Genomic DNA, 18,487 nt, shown 5'->3' on the forward strand with positions numbered 1-18,487 from the left:
AGAGACTGCTTTACAATTGGGTTGACACCTTTTGCCTAGGGACCCTGGAAGAGACGAGCACAACACAGAAGAAAGTGCAGCAGGTTTACACGATTCAGACTCCATCTGGACCCAGAGTGGTCTAGGGCCAGTAGGATCAGTCTGCAGCCAGTACAGAAGGGCGCTGAAATTTGCAGCCCAATAGTATGTCTTAAAATTTGGTAGAGCTTAGGCTTCTGTAAATGTTTTCTACCAATCTGTGGTACCTTGCCATCCCAAATAAAATACATGAATGCTTGATCCAGTGAATTAAAAAAAGATTTTGGAATAAAAATGGGTAAACATTGAAATAAATATAAACATTTGGGCAACACATTCATTGTAATGACATTAATCCTTCCGATAAGAGAAAGAGGTAGCGAATTCCAAAAAGTAAAAGATTGTTTCAAACTGTCTGCTAGAGCAACAAAGTTTTCCTGAAACAAATTTGAATATTTCCTTGTCACTTTAACTCCCAAGTAGGTGAATTGATCCCAGACAATCCTAAACTGAAAACTTGTAAAAGAGCACTTTAAAGCAGCCTTATTTACAGGGAAAAGCTCACTCTTGCCTAGATTCAGCTTGTACCCTGGGATTTATCCAAACTTTTTAAGAACAGATAAGGCTTGTGGCAATGAGGTATCAGGGTTGGAGATAAACAAAAGGAGGTTGTCAGCATATAGTGAGACTTTCTGCTCTAAGCCCATCCTGATTATACCTTGAATGGCATCACTAGAGCATAGTGCAATGGCGAGAGGCTCGATTGCCAAAGCAAACAACAAAGGGGAGAGTGGACAACTCTGTCTGGATCCGCGGTGCAAGGGAAAATAGTCAGAGGACAAGTTGTTAGTCCATACTGAAGCCATGGGGGGAAAAATAAATACTCTTTATCCACGCAATGAATTTGGGGCCAAAGCCAAATCTATAAAGGGCAGCTGTTAGGTAGTCCAACTCAACGCGGTCAAAAGCTTTTTCCGCATCAAGTGAGACCACCACCTCCGGTTCCCCCGACGCTGGGGAGTACAGTATATTCATAAGGCATCTAATATTGAAAAACAAATACCTATTTCTCACAAAGCCAGTCTGGTCAGAGTGTATTACTTGGTGCAGCGAGCCTTCCATACGGATGGCTAAAAGCTTGGCTAGGATTTTGTAATCACAGTTTAAAAGCGAGATTGGGCGATAGGATCCACATTCCAGGGGGTCTTTGTTTTTCTTTAATAGTAATGAAATTGAAGCCTGATAAAGACTAGGCGGTAGCTTTGAGGTATTAAGGCACTCTGCAAATAATCGAGACAAGAATGGGCAAAGCAGACCAGAAAACATCCTGTAAAATTCGGTTGGAAAACAGTCCGGACTCTGTGATTTACCACTTTTCATTGCGGACACTGCTGTTGCAATCTCCTCAGGTGGAAATTCTTCTTCTAGACAGTCATGGGAGTCTGTATCAATTGAAGGCATATTCAAGCCATTAAAGAATGAATCAATCAGCAAAGGCTCTTGAGGAGATTCAGAGGTGTATAGCGCAGAGTAAAATAGTTTGAATTGATCCTTGATCTCTTTATGTATAACTGTGGTGGCACCAGACAGGGTCCTTATTTGTGGGATTAAACGCGAGGCCTCAGATTTACAGATCTGATGTGCAAGGAGTTTACTGGCCTTGTCGCCTTGTTCATACACTTTGTATCGAGCTCGCAAGAGTAACTGTTCAGCTTGCCTGGTAGAAAGCTCATCAAATTTAGATTGGAGTAGTTGGCGCTCTTTACGTAGATCAGAGGAAGGATCCGTAGCATAATTCTCATCCAATGTGGCTATGGATTCGCTCAGGTCCTGGAGTCGCTGAGAGCGAACTTTGTTTTGGTTGGCTGTATAAGCAATAATTTGGCCACGTAGGTATGCTTTGAGAGACTCCCATATGGTAGAGCAGGACATACCTGGCGTTGAATTAGTTTCTAGGAATAAGGTGATTTCAGAAGAAATGAAATTGACAAACTCCTTATCTGAGAGTAAAATGGGGTTGAGACGCCATTGATAACACATAGGAGGTTGCTGGGGAAACTAGTTCAAGCACTAATGGTGAATGGTCAGAAATAACAATACTCTTGTAAGCACACCGTCGAAGGTTAGGCAGAAGTTTTTTGTCCAAAAAGAAGTAATCAATGAAGTAATCAATGTGGGTGTTTGATGATGTTGTTTGATGAACATGAGAATAAAAGGAATACTGTCTATCTGTACGGTGTAGGAAACGCCAGGCCTCTCACACAGCATATTTCTGAAGGAAAGATTGAATAAGTAGGGCACATTTAGATGGGCCTGTAGTTCTTCGTGAGGACTTGTCAAGAACTGGGGACATTGTACAGTTGAAATCCCCCCCCCCCCCCCTAAAATCAACAAATGAGAGTCTAAATTGGGTGTAGCAGATAAAAAGGAATACATTTAACTTGTGTCATCCCAATTGGGAGCATAAACACTAGCCATCACAAGAGGGGTTGAAAACAGTTTACCGGTTACTATGACGTATCATCCCTTAGGATCAGCAATAACCTCAGAAGCTACAAAGGGAGTAGATTTATCAACCAAAATTGCAGCACCTCTTGATTTACTATCAACGTTAGAGTGGAACACTTGACCAACACAGTCCCTACTCATCCTAAAATGCTCACCAGTCCTCAAGTGAGTCTCTTGTAGAAATGCAACATTTGCATTCAAACCCTTTAAGTGTGTCAGCACCCTCTTACGCTTCACTGGGTTATTAACCCCTTTGATGTTCCACAAAATGCACTTGATCATATTATTTCGGCCACCCTGAGCACTCCCGTTATACAACCCTGTCATTAGAGCATAGAGTGGAAAAGCAATGAGTACTCAAAAACCCCAGAATAACTTGTCTCAGAGTAATAATGTACGGTGCAAGATATTTGGAAAAAGAATGAATGACAACATTAGAACTGAACAATTGAACCTCCTTCCTCACCTCAACCACCTCCCCCCATCCCAGACAGTACTTCCCCAAACAAGATGAAAGCCTAAATAGAACATGTTCTCTTCACACAGTATGCCTGTGAGAGTGCGGTGTTAAACCTAAACCCACAGTCCCGCTCTTTAAAGTCGCGTTTTATGTTAGTGGATCAAGCAGCAAAAAGAGAGAAAAATAAAAGTGAATCGCTTGTGCAAACGAAATTACAAAAGGACCACTTGTAGATGTGTATAATTATATTCCCAGTCTTATAACAGGCATTGAGAGAAAATAAATAAAATGTATAAAGGCTCTCAACCAAAAACCAAATTTGAAGTAAGCAAATCGTAGTAAAGCAATCAAAAAATAATAATAATTGTCTAGTTTGACGCTAAGACAACTTACAGCCAAGACCAATAAATTACGTGTGCGCAACGTTGAACGTTTGCTGGGCATAAAGGACGCTCAAAACCTTTAAAATTGAAGTGAAGACCCCCAAAAACGTGTAGCCTCTGAACATTTATTGTTTACTTGGTCGGTACAAATGGATGCAGTAAACAAATAACCAAAAATATTTTGAGTCACTGAGATACTATGTAAACAAACTGAATAGGTGAGCGAGACAGCCTAGAAACACAGGAGTTAAGTAAACCCTTAATACAATGGAATTAAAATGACTGAATGCTTGTAAGGCAAGCACACTAGATGATCAAAACATTAGATCACATCAAATAATCCTGAATGGGTTCGCCAACTCCCCGACTATACAAGACTAGTATGTTATAACTAAACATAATTATCCGTGGCGCGAGGCATTTCCGCTGACTCTGGGATCGATACCAGTCTCAGGTTATTGAGGTGAGAGAATCCCTCTAAACCTTTTTCAAATCCGCAGCCAGGCATTTCACGTCAGCCTCCAACTAATTTTTATTTACAATGACGGCCTACCAAAAGGCACATCAAGACGAGAGACACCACAACACTACATAAAGAGAGACCTAAGACAACAACAAAGCATGACAGCAACACATGACAATACAGCATGGTAGCAACACAACATGACAAAAACATGGCAGCAGCACAACATGGTAGCAGCACAAAACATGGTACAAACATTATTGGACACAGATAACAGCACACAGGCAAGAAGGTAGAGACAACAATGCATCACGCGAATCAGCCACAAGTGTCAGTAAGAGTGTCCATGATTGAGTCTTTGAATTAAGAGATGGAGATAAAACTGTCCAGTTTGAGTGTTTGTTGCAGCTCGTTCGAGTCGCTAGCTGCAGCGAACTGAAAAGAGGAGCGATCCAGGGATGTGTGTGCTTTGGGGACCTTTAACAGAATGTGACTGGCAGAACGGGTGTTGTATGTGGAGGATGAGGGCTGCAGTAGATATCTCAGATAGGGGGGAGTGAGGCCTAAGAGGGTTTTATAAATAAGCATCAACCAGTGGGTCTTGCGACGGGTATACAGAGATGATCAGTTTACAGAGGAGTATAGAGTGCAGTGATGTGTCCTATAAGGAGCATTGGTGGTAAATCTTATGGCTGAATGGTAAAGAACATCTAGCCGCTCAAGAGCGCCCTTACCTGCTGACATATAAATGATGTCTCCGTAATCTAGCATGGGTAGGATGGTCATCTGAATCAGGGTTAGTTTGGCAGCTGAGGTAAAAGAGGAGCGATTACGATAGAGGAAACCAAGTCATTCCATTACTGTTACACATTACTGTTGTTCCACATTAGGCTAATCTACACATGACTGTTGTTCCACATTAGGCTAATCTACACATGACTGTTGTTCCACATTAGGCTAATCTACACATGACTGTTGTTCCACATTAGGCTAATCTACACATGACTGTTGTTCCACATTAGGCTAATCTACACATGACTGTTGTTCCACATTAGGCTAATCTACACATGACTGTTGTTCCACATTAGGCTAATCTACACATGACTGTTGTTCCACATTAGGCTAATCTACACATGACTGTTGTTCCACATTAGGCTAATCTACACATGACTGTTGTTCCACATTAGTGCTGTTCCATGTTCATATGGGCAATGTGCATCTTGGCTAGATAGTCTGTGTTTCCGCTGTCAAAATTCATGCCATAACCAACCGCGTTACCGCTAAAACCAGGATGGTGAATCATTCTAATAAGTTTGCTTGTTTAATTTAATTAAAGCCAATCTTTTTTTTTTACAACAACAACAATAAATACATGTAAAATATAATGATGTCATAAAATCGCCAGGATAAACAAAAATGACCTGCCACTGGCATTAAACAAAGCATGTGTTTCAAATCAAACTTTGTCACATGCGCCGAATACAACAAGTGTAGACTTTACCATGAAGTGCTTACTTACAAGCCCTTAACCAACAGTGCAGTTGGTCAAGAAGAGTTAAGAAAATATTTACCAAGTAGACAAAAATAAAAAGTACTAATAAAAAGTAACACAATAAGAATAACAATAACGAGGCTATATACAGGGGGCACCGGTACCGAGTCAGTGTGCGGGGGTACAGGTTCGTTGAGGTAATTTGTACATGTAGGTGGGGGTGAAGTGACTATGCATAGATAATAAACAGCGAGTAGCAGCAGTGTACAAAAAGGGAGGGAGGTGGGGGTCAATGTAAATTGTCCAATGGCGATTTTATTAATTGTTCAGCAGTAGAAGATGTTGAGGAGACTTTTTGTCCTAGGCTTTGGGCTCCAGTACCGCTTGCTGTGTGGTAGCAGAGAAAACAGTCTATAACTTGGGTAGAAAAATAAAGAAATGCTCTGCTTTTTTGACACCAAAAAGCAAGTCCTGCAGGCTCTTGTTTTATCTTACCTTGATTATTGTCCAGTCATGTGGTCGAGTGCTGCAAAGAAATCCCTAGTTAAGCTGAAGCTGGCCCAGAACAAAGTGGCACGTCTTGCTCGTCATTGTAATCAGCGTGCTGATATTAATACTATGCATGTCAGTCTCGCTTGGCTAAGACTTGAGGAGAGACTGACTTCTAGTTTTTATAACAATCGACTGACTTCTTGTTTTTATAAGAACCAATGTGTTGGAAGTTCCATAATGTTTGCATAGCCAACTTACACACAGCTCTGACACACACTTACCCCACCAGACATGCCACCAGGGGTCTTTTCACAGTCCCCAGGTCCATAAAAAGTTCAAGAAAACGTAAAGTATTTTACAGCGCCATTAGAGTGAATGGAACTCCCTTCCATCTTATATAGCGCAAGTGAACAGCAAACCTGGTTTCAAAAAACAAATAAAGTAACACCTCACGGCACACCGCCTCTCCCCCATGTGACCTACTTGTGGTGTGTATGTACTGACATGTATGTGGAACTAATAGATGCACACACACAGACACTACATGTTTATAAATGTATGTAAATTGTAAAGTCTTTTGTCTGTAATGTATTTTTCGTTATGTGTAGGACCCCAGTAAGACTAGCTGTTGCCATTGGTGTCGGCTAATAGGGATCCTATCAAATCAAAACCAACTTTTGGTTGGTCTTAAATATCAGCGCTGCCTGAAATTAGCACTCTGGATCATGTTTTTAAGGGCACACTTCAAATATTTCCACCCCTCCCTTCTGACCGCAAGTGTGCTGATATTAAACAGGTCAATTATCAATCCTTGCACAATAGTTTGAAAATAGCACAGCTCTGGCTTTAACTTGTCAAAATTGCCAGCGAACGTGGTTTGACACTAACAATGTGTTAACGCCAGCAGAAAATAGATCCCAAAGTCAGGGATCCTAAATAGCACCTATTCCCTAGTTAGTGCACTACTTTTGACCAGAGCCCTATGGGCCATGGGAAAAAGAAGTGCACTCTAAAGGGAATGGGGTGCCATTTGGGTCATAGTTTAAACATCATAATTAGATGAATTGCCTGTTAATTATAAAAGTACTTAGATGGGTAGGACAGGCTGCGGCGGAGAAGGTAAAGGTCTCAACAATAGACTGCAAAAAAAACAATGAGTTCAAGGCCTTGTTTTGGTTTGTACACAAACAAACAGACAAATAGACAAAGAAAGAAATGAATCATTCTGTTATCTATTGATTAGATTTGGGTAGTGTGAAAAGCATTGTCAAAGATACAACCTACTCTCACTTCAAATTATTGCATTGCATTTATTTCAAGAAGTTGCTGCTACTAAACCCTCTACCACTAGTCATTGATGCTGTTGCCGCTACTAAACCCTCTACCAATAGTCATTGATGCTGTTGCCGCTACTAAACCCTCTACCAATAGTCATTGATGATGTTGCCACTACTAAACCCTCTACCAATAGTCATTGATGCTGTTACCGCTACTAAACCCTCTACCAATAGTCATTGATGTTGTTGCCGCTACTAAACCCTCTACCAATAGTCATTGATGCTGTTGCCGCTACTAAACCCTCTACCAATAGTCATTGATGCTGTTGCCGCTACTAAACCCTCTACCAATAGTCATTGATGTTGTTGCCGCTACTAAACCCTCTACCAATAGTCATTGATGTTGTTGCCGCTACTAAACCCTCTACGAATAGTCATTGATGCTGTTGCCGCTACTAAACTCTCTACGAATAGTCATTGATGCTGTTGCCGCTACTAAACCCTCTACCAATAGTCATTGATGCTGTTGCCGCTACTAAACCCTCTACCAATAGTCATTGATGCTGTTGTCACTACTAAACCCTCTACCAATAGTCATTGATGTTGTTGCCACTACTAAACCTTCTACCAATAGTCATTGATGCTGTTGCCACTACTAAACCCTCTACCAATAGTCATTGATGCTGTTGCCACTACTAAACCCTCTACCAATAGTCATTGATGCTGTTGCCACTACTAAACCCTCTACCAATAGTCATTGATGCTGTTGTCACTACTAAACCCTCTACCAATAGTCATTGATGCTGTTGCCACTACTAAACCCTCTACCAATAGTCAGTGATGCTGTTGCCACTACTAAACCCTCTACTAATAGTCATTGATGCTGTTGCCGCTACTAAACCCTCTACCAATAGTCATTGATGCTGTTGCCGCTACTAAACCCTCTACCAATAGTCATTGATGCTGTTTCCGCTACTAAACCCTCTACCAATAGTCATTGATGCTTTTGCCGCTACTAAACCCTCTACCAATAGTCATTGATGCTGTTGCCACTACTAAACCCTCTACCAATAGTCATTGATGCTGTTGCCACTACTAAACCCTCTACCAATAGTCATTGATGTTGTTGCCACTACTAAACCCTCTACCAATAGTCATTGATGCTGTTGCCACTACTAAACCCTCTACCAATAGTCATTGATGCTGTTGCCACTACTAAACCCTCTACCAATAGTCATTGATGCTGTTGCCACTACTAAACCCTCTACCAATAGTCATTGATGCTGTTGCCACTACTAAACCCTCTACCAATAGCCATTGATGCTGTTGCCACTACTAAACCCTCTACCAATAGTCATTGATGCTGTTGCCACTACTAAACCCTCTACCAATAGTCATTGATGTTGTTGCCACTACTAAACCCTCTACCAATAGTCATTGATGCTGTTGCCACTACTAAACCCTCTACCAATAGTCATTGATGTTGTTGCCACTACTAAACCCTCTACCAATAGTCATTGATGCTGTTGCCACTACTAAACCCTCTACCAATAGTCATTGATGTTGTTGCCGCTACTAAACCCTCTACCAATAGTCATTGATGCTGTTGCCGCTACTAAACCCTCTACCAATAGTCATTGATGCTGTTGCCACTACTAAACCCTCTACCAATAGTCATTGATGTTGTTGCCACTACTAAACCCTCTACCAATAGTCATTGATGTTGCCACTACTAAACCCTCTACCAATAGTCATTGATGCTGTTGCCACTACTAAACCCTCTACCAATGTGTAGTTGGATTAATGCAGTTGTTTTTGCTGGGGAAATGAAATGGTCTGCCCTACTCAGCTTAATAAATAACAGTTACAGCCCTTCCCAGGAATACGTTCCATCTCTAGTCAGTGTTTGGTAACGCACAAAATGCACACCTTGGATCCATTTAATTGCGGGTCCAAAATAAATGCTACAGTAAATGATCTTTGTCATTAACCCTGAAGAAGGCTTTCAATACAACAAACATGAATATTTCAATATTTCCCTCCATCCTGTTGGTTTCAGTGGCAGGTGTTAGCTAGTCTCTCGGCTCAGACTGGGGGGTATTGTCTGACGTTCTGACAGTGAAGAGAGTTCCCTGAATACATTCCCTTCAATGCTAGGTAAATAAACCTGTCTAGCAGAGACAACTTTATGGAAATAGTGTTTGGGAAACTAAAAGTTGTCGTGCACTACTGATGATGCTGACGGCTGTTGATAGAAGCAATTATTATCAAGGGACGTAATCAAAACATTGTGTTTCCATTAAGAAATGCACTGGAGATACCCAACGTCATGGCTTCTCTAAGACATTTACTTTACAAAGTAGGCTATCACATGTTCTAACCTGCATTTCACAGTTGGGCTTATTTTAACTTGCCTGGTCCCAGATCTGTTTGTGCTGTATAGCAAACTTCAATCAGATCTGGGACCAGGCTATATCATATTTTACTTCTAATAAAGCCAATGGTTTTAATGAATAGTATTTTTTGCAGGGCCTTCATTCCTCTTGAAGCCCCACCTAATCAGAATGGTACCCAGTGGGAGAAGATGCAGTATCTGTTTGAGGAGCTGGGGAACAACCGTAAGTATTGTCTGACTGGTCACACTTCACAGTAAGGTACGCTTTAAATGTCACTTTACAGTAAGTTACGCTTTAAATATCACTTTACAGTAAGGTATGCTTTAAATATCACTTTACAGTAAGGTACGCTTTAAATATCACTTTACAGTAAGGTACGCTTTAAATAACACTTTACAGTAAGGCACGCTTTAAATATCACTTTACAGTAAGGCACGCTTTAAATATCACTTTACAGTAAGGTACGCTTTAAATAACACTTTACAGTAAGGTACGCTTTAAATAACACTTTACAGTAAGGTACGCTTTAAATAACACTTTACAGTAAGGTACTCTTTAAATAACACTTTACATTTAGGTACGGTTTAAAAGTTGTACCAAAACGACAATTTGACAATTTCTTGTCTCAGTGTGGTTGGTAATGAATCTCCATTTAGTGGTGGTATTGAAAAGCTGTATGGGCCAGACAGAGCGATGGATGGATGGCTGACACAAGGCTGCATACTGAGGTGACGTGTGGACTTGGCAGAGGCAACACTTTCTCTCGTCAATGTCAACCATCCTCATTGTGCCACTCGCAACCATCTGTCTCCCGGAAAAAAAGGGAGAAAGCCTCCCTTGCTTTGATGTGTCACTCAAGAAAGACGGTTCTCTCTTCACTGCAGAACTGTGACGAGTATGACCCCTTCCCTCTACAGCAGTTCATACCTATATATTTCTATTCCTCCTAACGGGACTTGCATTTGAATGTGCCAGTCCAAGTTGAGTGGTCCTCTATGATCCTCATATGTCTGCTGTCTGTGTGTGGGTCCGTGTGAATGTCTATGTACACTGTATGTAGACCTAATGTCTATGTACACTGTATGTAGACCCAATGCCTTATCTACACTGTATGTAGACCTAATGTCTATCTACACTGTATGTAGACCTAATGTCTATCTACACTGTATGTAGACCTAATGTCTATGTACACTGTATGTAGACCCAATGCCTTATCTACACTGTATGTACACCTAATGTCTTATCTACACTGTATGTAGACCTAATGTCTGTGTACACTGTATGTAGACCTAATGTCTATCTACACTGTATGTAGACCTAATGTCTATCTACACTGTATGTAGACCTAATGTCTATCTACACTGTATGTAGACCTAATGTCTATGTACACTGTATGTAGACCCAATGCCTTATCTACACTGTATGTACACCTAATGTCTTATCTACACTGTATGTAGACCTAATGTCTGTGTACACTGTATGTAGACCTAATGTATATCTACACTGTATGTAGACCCAATGCCTATGTACACTGTATGTAGGACCTAATGCCTATGTACACTGTATGTAGTACCTAATGTCTATGTACACTGTATGTAGGACCTAATGCCTTATCTACACTGTATGTAGGACTAATGTCTATGTACACTGTATGTAGGACCTAATGCCTATGTACACTGTATGTAGGACCTAATGTCTATGTACACTGTATGTAGGACCTAATGCCTTATCTACACTGTATGTAGGACTAATGTCTATGTACACTGTATGTAGACCTAATGCCTATGTACACTGTATGTAGGACCTAATGTCTATATACACTGTATGTAGGACCTAATGCCTTATCTACACTGTGTGTAGGACTAATGTCTATGTACACTGTATGTAGACCTAATGCCTGTGTACACTGTATGTAGGACCTAGTGTCTTATCTACACTGTATGTAGACCTAATGCCTATGTACACTGTATGTAGAGCTAATGCCTGTGTACACTGTATGTAGGACTAATGTCTATCTACACTGTATGTAGACCTAATGTCTATCTACACTGTATGTAGACCTAATGTCTATCTACACTGTATGTAGGATTAATGCCTGTGTACACTGTATGTATACCTAATGTCTATGTACACTGTATGTAGGACCTAATGTCTGTACGCTGTATGTAGGACCTAATGTCTATGTACACTGTATGTAGGATTAATGCCTGTGTACACTGTATGTAGGATTAATGCCTGTGTACACTGTATGTAGACCTAATGTCTATGTACACTGTATGTAGGACCTAATGTCTATGTACACTGTATGTAGGATTAATGCCTGTGTACACTATGTAGGATTAATGCCTGTGTACACTGTATGTATACCTAATGTCTATGTACACTGTATGTAGACCTAATGCCTGTGTGCACTGTATGTAGGATTAATGCCTGTGTACACTGTATGTAGGACCTAATGTCTATGTACACTGTATGTAGGACCTAATGTCTATGTACACTGTATGTAGGACCTAATGTCTATCTACACTGTATGTAGGACTAATGCCGGTGTACACTGTACTTGTTAAATCTTGGGCTTACAGATAGTCGCGACAGAGCCAGCTTTATAGCCAACCAGGTGAATGAATAAGTTGGCCTTTAATGGTGGTTTACAGTTGGAGCAGAGCATGAAGAGGCAGCAGCCGGGGTCGTGTTGGGCACAGCGCCAAGAGAGGAATCAGGAGGCTCTCCGGGGCATCTGGGGATCAGGGGAGGAAGTCAACTCATCTGTCACACTCTTCCCACTGTGGCCTGCAGTCAGATCCTGGCCCTCCACACCCCCCTTCTGATACCCCTCCTACCCCTCAATTCCCTCTGACCCTTTCCTCACCCTTCCTGACTGTCCTCCCACCTCTCCCCTCTCTCCAACGCTTTCCTCACCCTTCCTGACTGTCCTGCCACCTCTCTCCTCCCTCCAAGCCTTTCCTCACCCTTCATGACTGTCCTCCCACCTTTCCCCTCTCTCCAACGCTTTCCTCACCCTTCCTGACTGTCCTCCCACCTCTCCCCTCTCTCCAACGCTTTCCTCACCCTTCCTGACTGTCCTCCCACCTCTCTTCTCTCTCCAACGCTTTCCTCACCCTTCCTGACTGTCCTCGCACCTCTCTCCTCCCTCCAATGCTTTCCTCACCCTTCCTGACTGTCCTGCCACCTCTTCCCTCTCTCCAACACTTTCCTCACCCTTCTTGACTGTCCTCCCACCTCTCCCCTCTCTTCAATGCTTTCCTCACCCTTCCTGACTGTCCTCCCACCTCTCTCCTCCCTCCAAGCCTTTCCTCACCCTTCCTGACTCCTCCCACCATGCCCGATCCCTTCCTCAGGGCGATTGATCTTCTACTGCAGCCTCCTGTGGGGAAATGTCAGTGTTGCTCAGGAGGAAGCGTCTGTCCCCCAAATGGCACCGTATTCCCTTCATAGTGCACTACTTTTGACCAGTGCCCTGTTTTAAAAGTAGTGTAATATACAGTATAGTGAATAGGGTGCAATTTGGGACGCATAAAACATTAAGGCAGGATCATCCCTCCGCTAATTCCCCCTCTCTCTCCTCTCTCTCTCCTACTCCAGATGGGAGGTTAATTGAGCAAGGGGGAAGACACTCCTCACTAAGTCAGCCTCCCGACCCCGGCCCGGCAAACTGCTAATTTAGGCCACAAACTGCAGCGACTGCAGCTCAAATGGGGTGGCCATTACATTATCCACAATGGTGCAATGAGGCATGCCGGTGTAGAAATCCCCTCAGCGACTTGGCTACATCCCAAATTGCTCCCTATTACTCTTCTGGGCCCTGGTCAAAAGTAGTGCACTATGTAGGGAACAGGGTGCCATTTGGGACGCATGCAATAGCTGCTTGGAATTGCTTGTGCTTTCTTGCAGGGCTTGTAGGTTGAAGCAGGGCTTGTAGGTTGAAGCAGGGCTTGTAGGTTGAAGCAGGGCTTGTAGGTTGAAGCAGGGCTTGTAGGTTGAAGCAGGACGTGTAGGTTGAAGCAGGACGTGTAGGTTGAAGCAGGGCTTGTAGGTTGAACTAGGGCTAGTAGGTTGAAGCAGGGCTAGTAGGTTGAAGCAGGGCTAGTAGGTTGAAGCAGGGCTTGTAGGTTGAAGCAGGGCTTGTAGGTTGAAGCAGGGCTTGTAGGTTGAAGCAGGGCTTGTAGGTTGAAGCAGGGCTTGTAGGTTGAAGCAGGACTGTTGCATCTGGGACATGGGTTGGTTCCTGTTTTGTGCAGTGAAGACTGACTATTGGTTCCAATCTTTTCTAGACCTGGTCTCTGAAAGTCACTTTCTTTCTAACGCCAGTCATCTGGATGTGGTTTTAATACGATCAAGGGCATGCTCTCCAGTCAACCATTCTTCCCTCTGTTTCTCTGAGAGGATCAGGCAGGGTGGTCATTTATCTCTCCCTGCATTTCCCAAAGTGGATAGACGCACTCTCCTTCCCCTCCCCTCTTCCCTCCTTTCCCTCCAAGTCTTTGAGAGAGAGAGAGAGCAAGAGACTATACAGTAATCCAATGATAGCCTTGAGTGACTGTGTGTGGCAGAGAACTACTGTCCTCTCCTCTGAGGGGTGTTAAGGCTGTCGCAGACTCTCATATCCTGGTCCCACACCCATTCTTTTCTCTCTCAGAGCCTCGCAGAGCCTCGCAACCATTCATTTTAAACCATCCGAAATGTAAAGGATATATGTAAGGTGCTTATCAAAAGTGTTTTTGCGAAACCACCTAGCCTATTTCTACATTCCTAACAAAAGCCAGTTAGAGTATAATGAGTGTATAATGATTTCATATATGGGATTGGACCCACGACCCTGGCTATGCTAGCACCACCCTTTTACCAATAGTCACCACGACCCTGGCTTTGCTAGCACCACCCTCTTACCAACAGTCACCACGGCCCTGGCTTTGCTAGCACCACCCTCTTACCAATAGTCACCCATAACCCTGGCTTTGCTAGCACCACCCTCTTACCAATAGTCACCACGACCCTGGCTTTGCTAGCACCACCCTCTTACCAATAGTCACCCATAACCCTGGCTTTGCTAGCACCACCCTCTTACCAATAGTCACCCATAACCCTGGCTTTGCTAGCACCACCCTCTTACCAATAGTCACCACGACCCTGGCTTTGCTAGCACCACCCTCTTACCAATAGTCACCCATAACCCTGGCTTTGCTAGCACCACCCTCTTACCAATAGTCACCCATAACCCTGGCTTCGCTAGCACCACCCTCTTACCAATAGTCACCACGACCCTGGCTTTGCTAGCACCACCCTCTTACCAATAGTCACCCATAACCCTGGCTTTGCTAGCACCACCCTCTTACCAATAGTCACCACGACCCTGGCTTTGCTAGCACCACCCTCTTACCAATAGTCACCCATAACCCTGGCTTTGCTAGCACCACCCTCTTACCAATAGTCACCCATAACCCTGGCTTTGCTAGCACCACCCTCTTACCAATAGTCACCACGACCCTGGCTTTGCTAGCACCACCCTCTTACCAATAGTCACCCATAACCCTGGCTTTGCTAGCACCACCCTCTTACCAATAGTCACCCATAACCCTGGCTTTGCTAGCACCACCCTCTTACCAATAGTCACCACGACCCTGGCTTTGCTAGCACCACCCTCTTACCAATAGTCACCCATAACCCTGGCTTTGCTAGCACCACCCTCTTACCAATAGTCACCCATAACCCTGGCTTCGCTAACACCACCCTCTTACCAATAGTCACCACGACCCTGGCTTTGCTAACACCACCCTCTTACCAATAGTCACCCATAACCCTGGCTTTGCTAGCACCACCCTCTTACCAATAGTCACCCATAACCCTGGCTTCGCTAACACCACCCTCTTACCAATAGTCACCCATAACCCTGGCTTTGCTAGCACCACCCTCTTACCAATAGTCACCCATAACCCTGGCTTTGCTAGCACCACCCTCTTACCAATAGTCACCCATAACCCTGGCTTTGCTAGCACCACCCTCTTACCAATAGTCACCCATAACCCTGGCTTCGCTAACACCACCCTCTTACCAATAGTCACCACGACCCTGGCTTTGCTAGCACCACCCTCTTACCAATAGTCACCCATAACCCTGACTTTGCTAGCACCACCCTCTTACCAATAGTCACCCATAACCCTGGCTTCGCTAGCACCACCCTCTTACCAATAGTCACCCATAACCCTGGCTTTGCTAACACCACCCTCTTACCAATAGTCACCCATAACCCTGGCTTTGCTAGCACCACCCTCTTACCAATAGTCACCCATAACCCTGGCTTCGCTAACACCACCCTCTTACCAATAGTCACCCATAACCCTGGCTTTGCTAGCACCACCCTCTTACCAATAGTCACCCATAACCCTGGCTTCGCTAACACCACCCTATTACCAATAGTCACCCATAACCCTGGCTTCGCTAGCACCACCCTCTTACCAATAGTCACCCATAACCCTGGCTTTGCTAGCACCACTCTCTTACCAATAGTCAATCGATACCCTGGTTTTGCTAGCACCACGCTCTTACTAATAGTCAGTATTAAAATGAACTTGTTTTTCACAATCAACACCTGAAACACCTTATGTTTCATTACCATTATGCTTCATTACCTTCCAGGTGTGTTCCCTGGATCAGAGCACTTGGCCAGGGAACACACACACAACCACAGACAACCACCGCTTTTGTGTGTGTGTGTGTGTGTGTGTGTGTGTGTGTGTGTGTGTGTGTGTGTGTGTGTGTGTGTGTGTGTGTGTGTGTGTGTGTGTGTGTGTGTGTGTGTGTGTGTGTGTGTGTGTGTGTGTGTGTGTGTGTGTGTGTGTGTGTGTGTGTGTGTGTGTGTGTGTGTGTTCGTGTGTGTGTGTGTGTGTGTGTGTTCGTGTTCGTGTTCGTGTTCGTGTTCCCTGGCCCAGTGCTCTGATCGTGGCGTGTCCCAGTGCATAATGTCTACCCTGAAGGGCTTTCTGTTTCACATCAACTAAATGGGGTCAAATGCACCCCAGAGATTCAGGGTGTTACGGTGACTGGTTACACACACGAACAGAAGCCGTCTGTGTCTTTCATGCTTGCGAAACATTCTATCCTCAGCGGTCCACTGCCATGAAATTATTAATTATTTGAATGATCAGTCAGTGGTTCATTCCATTTAAATTAATGATCAGTTCAATTTGAGCTATTTTATTTTTCTGGCTGGGTCTTGTCTCTCAGGGTCCGTTGAATGTTTCTGTTTAGTTTTGGAGAAGCATAAAAAGCCTGTTAGGCAAAAGCCTCCTTGTTCCTATCAGTAATGAGGCTACGGTAGTTTTCAGTTGCGTAGGGGAAGGTTTCAGTCTGGCTGGATTGGATATATAGCATAGACAGAACAAGACTGCATCTCAAATGGCATGGGTCCTGGTTAAAAGTAGTGCACTATATACAGTTGAAGTCGGAGGTTTACATACACCTTAGCCAAAAACATTTAAACTCAGTTTTTCACAATTCCTGACATTTAATCCTAATAGAAATTCCCTGTTTTAGGTCAGTTAGGATCAGCCTTTTATTTCAAGAATGTGAAATGTCAGAATAATAGTAGAGAGAATAATTTATTTCAGCTTTTATTTCTTTCATCACATTCCCAGTGGGTCAGAAGTTTACATACACTCAATTAGTATTTGGTAGCATTGCCTTTAAATTGTTTAACTTGGGTCAAACGTTTCAGGTAGCCTTCCACAAGTTGGGTGAATTTTGGCCCATTCCTCCTGACAGAGCTGGTGTAACTGAGTCAGGTTGTAGGCCACCTCGCTCGCACATGCTTTTTCAGTTCTGCCCACAAATTTTCTATAGGTTTGAGGTCAGGGCTTTGTGATGGCTACTCCAATACCTTGACTTTGTGTTCCTTAAGCCATTTTACCACAACTTTGGAAGTATGCTTGGGGTCATTGTCCATTTGGAAGAACCATTTGCGACTAAGCTTTAACTTCCTCACTGATGTCTTGAGATGTTGCTTCAATATATCCACGTAATTGTCCTTCCTCATGATGGCATCTATTTTGTGAAGTGCACCAGTCCCTCCTGCAGCAAAGCACCCCCACAACATGATACTGCCACCCCTGTGTTTCATGGTTGGGATGGTGATCTTCAGCTTGCAAGCCTCCCCCTTTTTCCTCCAAACATAACGATGGTCATTATGACCAAACAGTTCTATTTTTGTTTCATCAGACCAGAGGACAATACTCCAAAAAGTATGATCTTTGTCCCCATGTGCAGTTGCAAACCGTAGTCTGGCTTTTTATGGCAGTTTTGGAGCAGTACCTTCTTCCTTGCTGAGCGGCCTTTCAGGTTATGTTGATATAGGACTCGTTTTACTGTGGATATAGATACTTTTGTACCTGTTTCCTCCAGCATCTTCACAGGGTCCTTTGCTGTTGTTCTGGGATCGATTTGCACTTTTTGCATCAAAGAAATACATCCACAGGTACACCTCCAATTAACTCAAATTATGTCAATTAGCCTATCAGAAGCTTCTAAAGCCATCACATAATTCTCTGGAATTTTCCAAGCTGTTTAAAGGCACAGTCAACTTAGTGTATGTAAACCTCTGACCCACTGGAATTGTGATACAATGAGTTATAAGGTAAATAATCTGTCTGTAAACAATTGCTGGAGAAATTACTTGTGTCATGCACAAAGTAGATGTCCTAACCGACTTGCCAAAACTATAGTTCGTTAACAAGAAATTTGTGGAGTGGTTGAAAAATGAGTTTTAATGACTCCAACCTAAGTGTATGTAAACTTCCGACTTCAACTGTAGGGAATAGGATGCGTTTTGGGACTGTCCCAAAACAGACCCCACTCCCTCTGACTCCCACTCCCTCTGATTCAGAGGGGTTGGGTTAAATGCAAAAGACACATTTTGGTTGAATGCATTCAGTTGTGCATCTGAGTAGGTCACCCCTTCCCCCTTTCCTTAGCCCTCCTGCTTACC

General features: G+C 43.3%; 1 protein-coding gene across 2 annotated transcripts in view; it reads left to right on the forward strand.

Moving 5' to 3' along the window:
- The window catches only part of lmbrd1 (LMBR1 domain containing 1), a 189,337-nt gene that overhangs the window by 59,980 nt on the left and 110,870 nt on the right, over window positions 1–18,487 (forward strand). For both annotated transcript variants that reach the window (XM_071394464.1, XM_071394465.1), the window contains exon 6: window positions 9,623–9,711. In XM_071394464.1, the coding sequence (XP_071250565.1) occupies window positions 9,623–9,711 (89 nt within the window). The remainder of the gene's footprint in view (window positions 1–9,622; window positions 9,712–18,487) is intronic.

Source organism: Salvelinus alpinus, chromosome 3, assembly GCF_045679555.1.
Source record: "Salvelinus alpinus chromosome 3, SLU_Salpinus.1, whole genome shotgun sequence".
Taxonomy (NCBI): Eukaryota; Metazoa; Chordata; class Actinopteri; order Salmoniformes; family Salmonidae; genus Salvelinus; species Salvelinus alpinus.